The sequence below is a fragment of the Panulirus ornatus genome, chromosome 69 (genome assembly GCF_036320965.1).
Source record: "Panulirus ornatus isolate Po-2019 chromosome 69, ASM3632096v1, whole genome shotgun sequence".
NCBI lineage: Eukaryota > Metazoa > Arthropoda > Malacostraca > Decapoda > Palinuridae > Panulirus > Panulirus ornatus.
In genome coordinates, this window is record NC_092292.1 from 19822014 (window position 1) to 19837772 (window position 15759).

At 37.8% G+C, this 15759-nt stretch overlaps 2 protein-coding genes across 4 annotated transcripts in view; one reads left to right on the forward strand and one right to left on the reverse strand.

Moving 5' to 3' along the window:
• Wdr81 (WD repeat domain 81) overlaps window positions 1–3894 on the reverse strand; it is a 48947-nt gene extending 45053 nt beyond the window's left edge. The window contains exons 1-4 of the mRNA XM_071659917.1: window positions 3806–3894; window positions 2201–2331; window positions 1588–1714; window positions 255–411 (exon numbers count right to left, since the gene is read on the reverse strand). Of these exons, the coding sequence (XP_071516018.1) occupies window positions 255–411; window positions 1588–1714; window positions 2201–2316 (400 nt within the window). The 5' untranslated portion in view covers window positions 2317–2331; window positions 3806–3894. The remainder of the gene's footprint in view (window positions 1–254; window positions 412–1587; window positions 1715–2200; window positions 2332–3805) is intronic.
• Window positions 3895–5323: 1429 nt separating this feature from the next.
• LOC139747521 (uncharacterized) lies at window positions 5324–12034 on the forward strand. 3 transcript variants are annotated; one of them, XM_071659922.1, is made up of 7 exons: window positions 5324–5403; window positions 7988–8146; window positions 8457–8619; window positions 8860–8920; window positions 9803–9980; window positions 10243–10491; window positions 11880–12034. In XM_071659922.1, exons 2-7 carry the CDS (start codon window positions 8006–8008, stop codon window positions 11922–11924), a joined length of 837 nt encoding a protein of 278 aa, XP_071516023.1. In that variant the 5' UTR covers window positions 5324–5403; window positions 7988–8005; the 3' UTR covers window positions 11925–12034. The 3 variants fall into 3 exon arrangements, with proteins under 3 accessions (XP_071516023.1, XP_071516020.1, XP_071516021.1); XM_071659919.1 differs by lacking the exon at window positions 11880–12034 and having other exon boundaries at window positions 10243–11640; XM_071659920.1 differs by lacking the exons at window positions 5324–5403; window positions 11880–12034 and adding an exon at window positions 5456–5831 and having other exon boundaries at window positions 10243–11640.
• The last annotated feature ends 3725 nt before the right edge of the window (window positions 12035–15759 follow it).

A 15759-nucleotide genomic window follows, 5' to 3' on the forward strand; every position in this document is an offset into this window, starting at 1 on the left:
TATTTCAGTCAATAAGGCCTAGAAGTTTTTCATGCTGAAGGTTACACTCACAGACAAAAGTCCTCATCACAGTAAAGCTATAAAGCTGTATGGATCCTCATAACAGAGGCCCTTGATTGTATATCAGTAATGATATTAATAATAACAATACTGCAGGAAATGGTGGTCAAGTATGATAAAAATTAATACTACTACTATCAATAATAAAGATAATAACACAACGGCACAGTACTAATTGAAGTTCAGTTACAAACCGGAATATTTCTTGTATGCATCTTTCCATAAGTTCTTGTTATTGGATGTTGCTACATAATGAAGCAATTGCGAGTATGAAACATCTGCCATAAGACCAGGTGAATGTCCAGAATTTCTTGCAAGTGGGTATACCTGGGTTTCATTTCTTGAAATGACCTGAAAAACAGAGTTCAGTTGGATCACATTCATTTAAGCAGGTTCCCTAAAATGGAATAGTCATTGTACTGATGACATTTATAAATTCCTTTAATCTTTAAAGTATAAATATGATTGTGCCTGAAGTCTGAAAGTCTTTCTCTAAAAATTTTTATATAAATTCCTTTAATCTTTAAAGTATATATCTGACTGTGCCTGAAGTCTGAAAGTCTTTCTCTAAAAGATTTTTCTCAATTTCATTACTCTTGTTCACATTACTGTCTCTCTTACCCTTTCATGGCAAAGCTTTACTTTCATTGTCAGTTCTATCATATTCTTATCCTTTCATTCTCTAATATTCTTCTTATCTTTTCATTCTCTAATATTCTATCAGACAGACAAAAAGGACATAGAATTGAGGTGATACAATAGATCTACTAATGACGAAGTCAGCTAATAGACAAAAAACCTACTCAATAAACTACAGAATACAAAGATAACTGTCAAAAGGACCAAGAGGCAATAAAAATTTCATTTTGGATACATTACCCAGCAGTGCTTCTAATTATCTTCATGGGTATTCAAAGATAGCTAAACTGCTGCTTCTCTATTACATTACTTTATATTTAATTCAAGTAATCACTCCAATGGCTGGCTTTCATCGCCTAAGTAACTACTAAAAGAGATGTTTGTCCCATCTACAACAAATGGTTTTTCTCTTGTTACACTCACATTGTTGTAACACTTTACGTACATATTCTACACCTCTATTTCATCATTCAAATATATCTTATTTTTCTCTCCTGTTTCTTCCACACTCTTCCTCTATCTCTTTGTACTTTCTTACATTCTTACATCTACTTCTCCCCTCATGTGTGCTCCCTGAGACAACTCTTATTCATATAAAAATTTGTTTCTTAGTACAAGAAAGAGATGCCTTTCTCATTCATGGAGCAGCCAGACTAACATTCATTCTTTTTTTTAGCAATGTTTTGTGTCCTACAGCAGAACAAAAGATGTGCAAGGGGGAGAGTGAATTGGAATGATGTGGTATACTGGGGTTAATATACTGCCATTGGACTGAAGCATGGCACGTGAAGCATCCTGGTTAAACCATGAAAAGGTCTGTGGGGCTTGGATGTGTATGGGTAGCTGTGGTTTCAGTGCATGACAAATGAATAAAGAAAATGAACTTACTTGAATTAACACTCTTTGCCAGGAGTCACCTATGCTTTCACCAAGCTGAAGGGCAGAGTGGATCTCTGCCATACTATGGGTGTCATGCAGTGGAGGAGATGAAAATGTTCCATCTTTGACTATTGCCCTAAAGAAGAGTAATGCATTCTTATAAGATCTCTTGCAGTATCTATGGAAGATGTTCAAACAGCTTTCAAGAAACATTCAAGAGAAAGTTTATAAAAACTAAACATTAAAAAACAATCAAGAGAATCAAAAGTACAGCTTTTAATGACATTATAAGTATTCAACAGTGGAAGAAGAAAGTAAATTACAATGGGCGCAAGGAAGAACTGAAACTTGCAACCATGGAACCTCTTTCATGGGCTGGATGAGTGAATTAGGAAAACTGAGTCAAGGAGGACAAGTGAATATGTGACAGAGTTCTTAGTGGCTTGGCTGCAGTATGAATGGATAGCAAGTTACACTAAGCAAAAATAAACATTGCACATAATGTGGAGCAACAATCATTTCTACATATAAAGTAATGAAACAAGATAATCTATGGTAACTGTAAGGCAGCTTCTTAATTCATATAGTATCACATTCTATGTAAAAACCAGCTGATTCCTACCTTATCCAGGGAGAATAAACATAACACTCCACAAGATCTGGTAGACACCCTTGGCAGCAGTAATCTGATGGCAAGCGAAGAGACTGGCTAACAAGCTCAACCAGCCTGGTTGCCATGCCGGTGCACTCCTCCTGTCAAAAGCAAAAATAGGTGAATGAAATGTAATGATTTCCCATTATTTGAGATCTGCACTATAATAGTTGCTATCTAATAAGAAATCACCTAAATGTTTCTTATAAGTATAATGAGGACTTAGCTTAATTCTGGTTTGTATCTTTACAATCTCTGTGTCTAATAAACAAATTTGCATGCTGCTCCTTATTCTGCCACATGAAAGCAAAGGTTTTGCTTTATCACAGCTTATGGAAAAAAATGGAATTAGTGAAAACAGGAGGCAATTTCATAGCATATCTAGGTAGTCTCTAATTTCTTTGTAGAGATTATAATCCATGTCCCTAGAAAGTCTAACAAAAACTGCATGTGAAGCCATATCTTCATACAGGTATATTTGTCATAGTGGAAGACACATGTTTCTAATTCAACTTAGCCTATGAGAGGCTATGTAACTTTTGCAAAAACCCAGAATCAATCTTGAGACACTGAATGCATTATAAGCAATTAAAGAACTTCACCACCTGTAAAAGATTAGAAACCTAAGAAATCCTTTCCTAATCTACCTGACAACTGAGATATATCTTAATTTTCAGCAGTCTATTCAGATTATACTGAGGATTGTGCCACATTCTGCTGATTGTCAGTCTATAAATGACAAACCAAGCATCAGTTCAAGCAACCACCAAACACTTCTAAAAGCAGCCATTCCACGGAGATTTCACCAGAGTACCACATTGATATTGGCATATTCTTGCATGAATCTCAGCTAACAGGGAAGGTTTGGTGAGGATTTTCTAAGTTTTAATGATATTTACTAGTGTCTAACCTACTTTTACATTTCTTAATCTCACATCTTCCCTGATATCATATGCATCATCACAATCACCTTATCTTGTGTCCTATGATGAAATATAATGCTCCAAACCACACTGCAGTTTTTAATTCATTCTCTGAATATCACATTATGATGCAGAATAAAGTTATTCAATACCTAATGTTAATATCTGGTTTATAGTTAACCTGCTGATATATCATTTCTACCACAAACTTTATCTGCTAAGAGGATTTAGATGAGGTTTTCATCGGTTCTGCACATTTTCTAAAGCTGTTTCCCCTACTTTCACATTAACCTTACAGTTTGATTGATCTTAATTACCCTCACCAATCACTAACCTCTTTCTATTCTCTTAATTCTAATTTACCACTGAAATAGCAAATCACTCATTATCTAAGGCCGATTAGTGATGTGGAGTTAAACTGGACTTTTCCCATTAGTTCCTTTAGCTCCTCAAGACAATACTATCTAATTAAACATGTTTTTAATAAGAAAAGTTAAAGGCACTTAGCCTATCAACAGTTTACACTGCCGTTCCTCTTCATTGAACCTCGATTCTCAAACCCACCTGAGGAATGGGGGGCGTAAACTAAATGCACTGTTACATTATTTTGTAATAATTTACATGTGTACAAACGCAAATGAACTTCACCCACGCAGGGTCTTATGAGCGAGTGTAGAGGAAGTAATACTCCGACATAGCAGCAAACTTTGACTTCCTCCGTCTCGTGACAGCTGATCACCTGAGTGTAAACAAACACCAGAATCTGACATAAGAACTTTAAAAAACATTTGCTTGAGAAAAGTTATTAAAACTTAACTAATTGATAATTCTTTTTATTTCTTTATCCATAGGGTTTTCGAATTTTTTTTTTTTAATACATATGCTATCGTTTAAACATTCAAAAGTAGCTATGCTAAAAGAGGTGGTGGGACATTTAAATCTGATTTAAAGTGCTGATCTTTGGAGTTAGAAAAACATGTTTTCTGTTTCTATTTATTTTCTAACTCCAAAGATCAGCATTTTTTACCTACACCAAAGTGAAAACAAGGAAGTATTAAAGATAAGGTTATAGTTAAAATAGCTATTGAGCTGTCCAGTGTGTATAGCAGATTAGGGTGTAGTGAACTGTAGTAGAGACGGTGTAGTGAAGACCAGCGACCTAACCCGTGTAGGCCAGATGAAGGTGTAGTGAAGATGAAATGTAGTGAAGATGAACTGTAGTTAAGATGGCCATTGAGCTGGCCTATAAGGGAGTAGAGAAGTTAAGGGTGCAGCGAAGATGAGTTGTGGTGATGAAGGTTCTTGAAGTGAATTGAGCACGTTAATGTCTTGCTGAATTTCTTTTAGATAATGATACAGTACAAAAACTTCAAATCCTTTTATCTTTACTAGATTACGACAGTGTTCTGATCTTGTGCAAAAACGTTAGAGAATTTTCGCTTTTGATTATGACTTGGTTTAATTAGATCTAAGTCCATCTTGAATTCTGGATATATAGGGACATTTCAAGGTATAATTGTGTCACAAAGTACTATGCAATCCCTTTTTCAGAACTGATGTCTTATCAGAAGAGAATAGCACTAAAACGATGGAGTATTCTGGTTACAAATGATAGATAGGAATGGGCTAAGAATACTTCTTTGAACCATTGAGGTCATACATTAGCATGTATTGTGAAAATAATTTTAGAAAGTTGTGAAAATAGCCTCAAAGAACACAGTTTGCTTATCAGAGGCTCTGTGTATACTAGCAGATTATCACAATGGTACATACGTCATTGTATGACATAAAGCTATCAAACTACACCTACTGTTAGAAATACCCTTACTGCTTCAACTAAAACTAATTTAGCTCGCACGTTTACTGCTAACACTAAGCCTGGGACTACGGCGTCCCTTCTACTACTCTTGGAATATTTCGTTAAGGAAGTGTACGAACGCAAACAGCTGCAGGTAATAGCATCTGGCAACTCTTATGACCTTGGCTATCAAATGTGAGGGGTTGTCAGTGATCACAAACACATACTATATATGCATTTGATATGTTAAATAAGGCTTAAATAAAACATCTAAATGTCTTTGGAATATCTAAAATAAAGTCGAAGTATCTACCAGATGTGAGGATAAAACTGGTTTCATTTTTAAAGACATTTATTAATCTTGCTACAGGCCGAGCCTGCATGTTTTAGTTCACAGTGCAACAACCACAGATTCGCTTCAGTTACTTGTTCCGTGAAGTTGCTGTCTTCAGGTAAAAAGATTCTCAGATTTTTCCTGTGTATTGTGTGTTATGGTAATACGAGGTAAAAGATATGTTCAAACGGAGGATGAGGCACACCCGTAAACGCAATGGAAGTACTACTTCTACATGTAGGATTCATCAATCATTCAATCGATGATTTATGGTAACATTAGCCCAGAATATCTGATGAAACGTAAGTATACCTAGCATTGAATAAATTGTTATTTATTCTAGTTTGGCTACTTGGCCAGATTAGGCCCAACGAATCAAACAACAATAATCCTAGCACTAATGTAAGTCCGGAGGTAGTCGGTGTGTGGCTGTACGTGAGTGAACAATCGCATGACGTTGAAAGGTGACTGGCAGAAACTGTGGATGTAAAGTCAAGAATTACGACACCAAGAAGGACCAACCACTGCCAATTCTGTCGCTGAGAGGTAAAGCACCACGGAATATGTATCTTTGACAATGTGGTTTTATGTTTGTGTAATCTTTTAGGCCTATAATGGCCTGGTGTTTATATATATATATATATATATATATATATATATATATATATATATATATATATATATATATATATATATATATATAATCGTTTGTCTTACAATATATATTGCTTCATTATCATGTTTGATTGCATGTTGATTCGGAGGCGATCATCTCTAAACCTCTCCCCCTATCCTTCTATAAGTACAAATATAATGTTGAAGGTAATATCTTAACATAATTGCTTCTATTCTTTTACCATAGACGGCGAGGAAGGCGGTTTTTATTTCCAGCTAGATAATACAAATCAATATTCAATATATAAACCTGCTCGATATTGAAAAACTTTCTCGTTTATTTAGAAATAAACTTTCGTTCATGTTTTCTATAATGTTAAGAAATTAGGTATAATGTGACTATAGATCATGAAGCAATTGTTTACTAACATGGTTTAAAAATTTGAGCCATATAACACGCGAAAAAACATATACTTTAGTTTATGCTGTAATTTTAGTTTTCTATGATTTGATTTATATTGATATAGAAAATGTAAATTTTCTCACGTACACTATAATAATAATGATAAAAATATTCATAGATAATGAAAATTAATATTGAATATATAAACCTGCTTGGTATAGAAAAATTTGCTTGCTGTTTATCTTTTAGGCCTATAATATATATATATATATATATATATATATATATATATATATATATATATATATATATATATATATATATATATATATATATATATATAATCGTTTGTCTTACAGTACATATTGCTTCATTATCATGTTTGATTGAATGTTGATTCGGAGGCGATCATCTCTAAACCTCTCCCCCTATCGCTCTATAAGTACAAATATAATGTTGAAGGTAATATCTTAACTTAATTTCTTCTATTCTTTTACCACAGACGGCGAGGAAGGCGGTTTTTATTACCAGCCAGATGATAAAAATCAATATTCAATATATAAACCTGCTTGGTATTGAAAAACTTTGACGTTTATTTAGAAATAGATTTCCGTTCATGTTTTCTATAATATTAAGAAGTCAGATATAATGTGACTATGGATCATGAATCAATTGTTTACTAACATGATTTAAAAATTTGAGCCATATAACACGCGAAAAAACATATACTTTAGTTTGTGCTGTAATTTAAGTTTTCTATGATTTGATTTATGTTGATATAGAAAATGTAACTTTTCTCACGCACCCTATAATAATAATAATGATATTCATGGATAATGAAAATCAGTATTAGATATATAAACCTGCTTGGTATAGAAAAATTTGTTTGCTGTTTATCAAGAAATGTATTTTCGCTTATGTTTAACATATTTCCAAAAAACTAGATGCAATCTGACCACAGATCATGAATCAATTATTTACTAACATGACAAAAATCAGATCATGTGAAAGTACATATACTTTAGTTTACGTAGAAATATTACATTTTCTTTTATTTGATAAATATTGAAACAGAAAATGGTATAAATTACACGTATACTATAATAATAATATTCATAGCTGGTACTCATGCATGTATGATTTTTAAATCCATCTTATTTATACGGGATGCATCAAGAACATACAAAATATAGAACCCATAGGAATGTTGAGTGTCCAAATGAAAAGGATTCCAGATTCACAGAGGTAACTTTGCTACCGTAAACTTACGACGTGGACATTATGACTGGGCTGGGAGGTTGAGCTAAGAGTGGTTTTGTTTGAGGAAGAGTCGGTTTCAGTACCATGTAAAGATCAGAGAGACCTCGGACGCCAGATAAAATCCAGGCAGCCTATAGGATACGATAGGTTTGCAAAAAAGATAATGAGTAGGTTACAATGCCTTGAAGATTAACGGAGAATCCGAAGGAGAGGTCATTAAGAATCTTGGACATTGGTAATATATATCTCCTATCCGTACACTAATGATTATTCCTGCCGATACCTTTATAGGAACAGCTTCACAAAAACGAATACTGAAATATGTAAATAATCATTGTCAAGGTCGCTAAGTCTTTCAACCTAACATTATAACCACAAACCGAAATATTTTGTCTCTTTTTAAGATGTTGAAGTAATCCTGCAGGTGGTGGAGGTGAGGAGAATGGTTCTACTGGAGCGAATAGCAGCGTTGGGGTTCGTAGAAAAGGTGGGTGTGAGTGATGGAGAGGACCTGCTCTCACGGGACCCCGTCGCCTTCATTAACAGCCTACTCAAAGGCTTTATGGAGCATGTCCCCTTCCAGGTGAGACCCAGCAGGTAGCTGAAGGCTGCTATTACAGGATATTGTACAGTATAGCATCCGGTCACGCTATCCTTATCAACAGGAAAAAGTCTGGCTTTTATGCGGAATCTGTCTTGGTAGTGACAAAGCACAAGTAGGCTCCGAGTACCTACAACTATATTTTACTTCTTGCTAGACTAATGCACAGTTCTCAGAGAGAGAGAGAGAGAGAGAGAGAGAGAGAGAGAGAGAGAGAGAGAGAGAGAGAGAGAGAGAGAGAGAGAGAGAGAGAGAATTACTGCTCTACCTACCTAGGTGTCGTCGTCGCCAGAGTGTGAGTATGATCGCTGTGCCCGAGGAAGAGCGCCACATCCCCAGCCTGGAGGAGGTGGTGGAGGCAGGGCTGAGCCTCGAAGGTGGCGTTTGTTTCACCCTCAATACCTTCATGTGTATCGTCCTGAGGGCCCTTGGCTTCCATGCACACGTCTTAGATGGTAAGTGGAGTTGTCATAGTTCCAGCACATGTCTGTAAGAGGTTTAGACGTCAAATAAATAATTATAATGATATACAGACGTCTCCTATGACGAGGAAAACACACTTCACAACTTCGAACGAGGCCACATACTTTGGCACAACAGTGACGACACTAACTACATAACCAGACGCTATACCAACGCCTACCACATAGCATGACTGATAACCTCCCGATGTTATAACGTTGTCTTCTCCACAGGATCACATAAGAACTCCCCTGGTTCCCATACCCATGTGGTTGTGCTCCTCCAGGACCTCAGGTACGTGTCTCTTGTTTGTGCTGAGTGTTTCCGTTGCTGTCTTTCCTTTCCATGGCTCCTATTGTTTCTGTTATGGTTGCACGACTGAATGCTCACTAACTTTCTTTTATTCGCAGGAAAATCTGTATTTTTCTCATCTTATCGCCGAATTTTTTATCTCACATGTCTCACTTTAAGTTTGTGTATATCTATAATGTCTTCCTTACAAATGTAAAACACAGTGTTATTAATCTATTGACTACATTTCATTTTCTATGATTGTCTGGACATCTACGTATCAAAAGTTTCACCACCACTTGTTCAGTGTCGTACATTGACCCACTGCGACCTGCCTCAGTGGTGACCTCTTTAACTACTCCCTGTATGTCCCTCAACCTTTCACTTCTGGTTGACTCTTTACCACCTCTTAAGTCCTGTTCCTGCTCGACCACCACACACACACACACACACACACACACACACACACATTAAGGCATAGCAAGACTGGCCCTACGGCTTTCACATGTTTCATTCACCCTATGTGATTCCAGTAACTCTGGCTGAATAGAATTCCATTAAGGATTCATATGAGGGGAGGAAACATTGATAAGAGGCGAGAAGTAAAATTTTTAAAACATCTGACGTCATTAATGATATCTTTGTTTTATTTTCTTGTGATAGCAATTTGGGTAGATGTATTTTGTCTAGATATTCTCTCCAGTGGACTGTATCTAAAGTTTTAGCCAAACTTTGCTTCAATGCGCTGTAATGTTTGGCCTCTAAGAAGACTAACGTTCTTTTGTTATGTCGGCTTATCTATGTCTCTCTTTCTGTTCACATGAAGTTCTTATTCATGTAAGTGTGTGTGTGTGTGTGTGTGTGTGTGTGTGTGTCTTGGTTCAGGTTCCCTGGTGACTTGCACATCGTCGACGTGGGCGGCGGGTACCCCTTCTTTGAGGCGGTGGCCATGGCTGACCTGCCCTTAGAATATTACCAAGCTGGACTACACCGCCGCTACGAGAGTACGACTGACATGGGCTTTGTGCTCCACCGAGGAGTCGACCATCTGTTAAAAACCGAGGTCAGAGTTTATGCCTTATGAAGCATCTATAATGCCTTCCCTGTACGTTACACCCTTTCCTACTCTTACCCATACCTTGTGGAAGACTTTTCCAAGTTCTCAGTCATGTAACTGAGACACAAAATGTCTCATAACGAGGATCTGTGGCAAACAATATATGTATAGTAGGTTTCATGTCGGTCATTAAAACGATCATAACAATCAGAACAGTACTTAAACTGATGTCTTGTTCATTTCTAATGATATTCATGTGATCTTGCAGGATGACCCCAACTGGGACAAAGTCTTTGACTTCAATATGAAGCCTGTCGACTACAACTTCTTCTACTCCTACATGGACAGAGTTTACGTTAAGAAAGACGGCATTTTTCTTAACTCCCTGCGCGCCATCAGATTCCCGGCAGCCGTGCCAGGTAGGGGGGCAGCAGCTAGCGATGGCGAGAGAGTGATGGTAGCCTTCAAGGACCAGAGCCTACTGCTGGGGCCCATGGACTCGGCCGAGAAGACTAAGGTGAGCACAGCAGACTGGGCGGCCAGGATCAAGCACTTCTTCCCTACCATCCCTCCTGTCAAGGTGGATGTCGCCGTCGGCAAGATGCTGGACCTGGCTAACACATCACCATGAGATGACACTGGGGGCGGCTGAGGCTTCAAAAGCTGGACATGGGTCCGGTTCATGGGTGTGGCCCTTACAACGTGCCAGACTCTGGTTCAAACGTTGCGAAAGACGTGCTGGATCTGGCCAGGATTTTAGGTAATGTTAGAATTGTAACTGGTTTAGACACCATGAGGCTGGAACGTCACCGTCAGCAGGACATAGATGTGGCAAATTCTTCACCTTAACCAGAAAGTAGACTTGAACAGGAATTGATCACAAGACAGTCATGAAACTTCACCTCTCATATCGCTATAAACTCGTCTAGCAGGAGTTTGATGCAACACATTGTCTCTCTCGACAGTTTTCGTACCAGGATGGGAACTGTTCTCTATGCACTTTTCACGGGTCAAAAATCTATGGCTCACTGCTCTCCAGTGTAGGTAACCAATCATATCTGCAGCCTTGGACTCCATATTCCTGTATCATCCTAAGAATAGAGAGCTTTGTTATCCTCTCTGTGGAATCCTCATGGACTCTGTAGGAGGACAGACGTCTGTGCTACCAGTCACATTCAGCCTTGTTATCGATACTCATTGAATAATCATGATTTCCATAAGAGAAGTAGTATGATTATACCTGAACTGGAAGAGGCTTCATATCAGGAGGAACAGTGTCCACTAGCTAGTGAAACTTTCCATCAGGTTGTAGGACTATGGCTAGATAGAGACTCAAATGAGAGCCAGGAAAGGGAAGCATGGAAAGGGAATTGTTATTCAGGTGGAGAATAATCCCTCTGTAATAGGTTTCTCTCTAAGTGACACAGGCCTGAAGCTGGTTTGATCAAAGGTAACGACTCTTGCTTTTGTTCTCTGTTACTCCTACCTCATCTTAATCGTTCATATCCCTTTATATTTCTTAGAATTTCTCGTTCTTTCTTGGTGATATGTTTTCCAGATTGTTTATTACATTTCATTGTATACCATGCTGTCAAAAGCCAGTTATATGCGCTGTAATATGTGGACTAATCCTTTTCCTCAATAAAGATTTCAGTTTTAAAATAAATTTCAAGACGCTGGTGAGGACCTTGGTTGACTGGAATCCAGTGAAAGTATACTGTCGCTATGTGCTTTCCGGTAGCCCAAAGATCGAATACTGATACAATTAACATTTTAGAATTTCGAGCACCTGCTTTGCCATTTCAACTTAGTTCAGAAGTTTCATTCAAGCCTTATGCGTAAGATATATATTTGGGGATTAATGTTGTTGGAAAAGATCTTTATTTCATTATTTCTCTCTCGCAGTGTCGAATCTATTGTGCATCCCTTCCTAACGGACGGTGGCGATGAGCCTACAGTGTCCGATGACGCAAGTGTTGACGTAAGGAGTGACGTAGTTGCCAGGTAGGAGTAATTGCTCAATCCCGACACTAAGTGGGCGAACGGGAACTCAATTCTGTATGCAAGTTACACATGCCTCTCCTTAACACGAACTCTTAATCAACGCCCACGTTCATGTCTACCCGAGTGTGGACTCTGGCTAGCCCCTAGCTGATACAGGCAACAAAGAGTTGATATTCCCAAGCAGAAGACATGATTCATTACAATTTATTGTTCGTCAGAGTCATGATGACGAGCACACACCATACAGGCGTCCGTCATCGCCCGTGGTACCTGGGACACTGAACGTAAGCCAGAGAGTCGATGCCAAGGCCAAGAACAACGAGTTACTAAATGTCACTTGTAAGGCGATGGATGATCTGCAATATGAAATTGAAAACCCGCTCAAAGTTTCACTTACAGTAATGGTGTATTTACATCATTCAGTATGTAGTGCATCTGTTGCATCAGTCTACAAACTATAGGTTTAATACGAACTAGAAACACGTTTTGAAAAAGTGGATGATCGTGAGGTGCTGTGGAGTAACCTATGCAAACGCAGTGATTATAAAGCAATGTTAGATTCCTGGTTACTGGGTGACGGAGATGTTAGAGACGATATGCTAAAGACTGTAGCCAGACGCTTTTCACAACCTAAGTACAAACAGACACGTCAGGAGGAGATTCAATATTTTATGAGGGAAAAGCATATTGTTAAATTCCAGGGAATACAATTATCAAACTACTAGATGATTGAACCAAAGAGAGAGAGAGTTTCTAACATTCACAAGGATCATTATAACTTGGCTGCGTCACACAACATCCGTAAGTGAACGGCTTCCGAAAGCTTGAATGTGAATTCTGGAACACAGTCGGCATCTCAGGAGTTGCATCACGGCTTTACCCCAAGGGAGAGAGATGAAGTAACCCCCACGCAGGTACAGGGCACAAGAGCAGTAAGAATATTATACGTGCAGTGCTTGGAACCAAACACTTTTTATTTTTTCCTCTAACTCAAGGTTGTAGTATCGATAGCCTTTCTAGTTTCACTTTTTGAGTCTAGTTTTCTAATGGTATCGGTCCCCGGGTCACAGGTGGGTGCTAGGGGACTGGTACTCCCTCTCGCATTCGCTTGTTTTCTGTGGTCACCGTCTGTGGGTCCCCGTCCTGGTCATAATCCTCGCCCGCCCCACTCTCAGCTTCCTACTTGGACCAGGTTTATGAGCAAGTCAGTCGGGGAAGAAAGCTCATACTTCAATGGATTCAATGCGATTCGAAAGGCTGAAGGTTGATATAAATGAATGGATGCATATTTGTGTGGGTCGTGAAAAATCATATATATATATATATATATATATATATATATATATATATATATATATATATATATATATATATATATATATATATATATATATATATAGGTCATGGCGTACATACGAGATACGAGTGGTATTACTTCTTTTTTTCCCCACTGCTCGGACGACGGTAAGAGACATGATGAAACAGAAATATATATCTTTCTGTGAACATTCTTATTGTATGTATAACTCCTTTACCTCCATTATATATCTAGATTGAACGTCATTACACAAACTCATATATTCTTGAAAAGGCTTCAGGGATATATTCAGCCTTATAGACATCTGCGTCTAAGTAAAGAATCGCAATTGTGACTAAATTGGACCAAGTTGCTTGCCATTCCTTTCACTATGATGTTCAGACAGGTTAACGATGAGCGAGCCGCGCTGTCAAGGTAAACCTGGGCTTGGCCGAGTCTTAACTCGAATTTCGTATCTAGTTTAATTCTTTTTTCCTCTCTCTCTCGAATGTCATAATATCCTTGTTCACCTGACACCGCTGGCGATAGTGGTATCTTAGTGAACCTTGTTGCATGCTGGAAGGGAATATATATATATATATATATATATATATATATATATATATATATATATATATATATATATATATATATCTTTGAATCGTACTGTTAATTGTGTGAACAGATGAGTTACGTGACGTGTTTGCAGGTAAATGACGTATTCTCTCCTAAGTAATGGAAACGTTTGGAACATCTGTCAATGTGAATATTGTAACATACAGTTGATGCTGTTTTCATAGAATTAAGCTGAATCCCGTTTTTCATGTGTGAAGGAGGATTGGGTTCCTTCCAGGTGGTGAAACTTTGAAGCTAATGATTTATTGATAAGATTAGGTTACTGCTCAATCATCAGGCCATGAACAGTCTTGGGAAATATCTTAATAGATTACAAATGAAAGCAAAGAACAACAAGCCATTGGGTGCTTTTGAGACTGTTGATGACACATTGTGAGATCAGAAACATTAATCATTTCTAAAAACTATATCTTTTTTTTTTGTCAAATAACATTGTTGATAATCAAATCATAAACGGAGTCTATCAATAAACAAATCATAATTGTAAATCATTGGCGTGGCTTAATTCTCTTCTTTTTCCATAATCTTGGCTCAAGATCTCTATAGTTAGCCAGCTCCCTCAATTTTTCTCATTCTCCTAAGGTGTGTTGTTTACCATCAGTCAACAAACTCACTGCATGCACGGAAATCAAAGACATATCAGATTACGAATGATGTTTTTTAGAATATGTAAATTACGACTTGTGAATGACTTGATAACCAAGATGCTTATATTTTCATGACATGACTCTTCGTTTCATGATACACTGATGACAAACGCATTGTTTTTTAGTAACGAAAACTGAAATTATTGTTCAGGATCCCCAAATATATCAAACTTATTCCTCTTATCGAAAACTTTTCAATATATAAAGATGAAAACGTGAAAGAATTACTAACGTGGGATTTACTGTGTCATTCTTGTTCAACTCACCTTCATAAAAGAGTCTTCATCAACCTGTTTTACTGTTTGACAGTTTTTATAACCACTAGAGCACGAAGCTACGGCCTTGAGCATGACGGTATGACCCTTCATGGTCAGTTCCAAAGTCCATGGGTCGTATGCTGTTCCTGAGGGGTCGTGCTGTCGTACTCCAGAGTCGTATCTTCGTGCTCAAGGGCCGTACCGTCGTGCTTATCACGTTATTGCTTTCAGAAGCTGGGATATAGGACGGGAACTGAGCCAGGTTCGAACCAACCTCATCTTAAACCCGATTTCCCGTGGCTTCAGAGCGATACGCCATGTCCACTGTCTGGTAACTTCGTCTGAGACTTTGTGAAGAAATTCTACTACCGTTGACGGTAGAATTAACAACTAGTGTGCTTAATAACATAACCCCCTTCCCCAGGCGAAACAAATTTAAAAAAGCCAACTGCGTAGTGTCTAAAGTGGTCATTTCAGTGATCCACAACTGTGTTATCTTGTTACCTCTGCCGTAGTCATTTACACCTCGTTGTATAAGTTAGTTTATAAGTCTAATTTCAACTGTAATCTCAGCAGTATGTTTAACCTGTAACCTAATGCCCAGCCTCACGCAATAAAGTTAGTTTGAGATATACAGTGAGACTGGTTCATTTGAAAACAACATATAGTTCAATGCTTAAGAAATAGCCTGACCAACTGCTTTATTATGACACGAAACGAATCACAAGAATCATGTATGAGCCTTAACCTACCCACTCACTGTAACCCTATAGAGGTGAATATTGCTATAGCATTGTTATGCCACGCATCAATACTGTATTGCTAGGTAGTGAGACTTTACCCATAGTCTTTATATACCTTGGGCTGCGTTGCCCTAAGCAATTAGAATATGGCTCCTGTACTATACCTAGACTGCGTTCTAGATAACTGATCCGTTGCTCGTT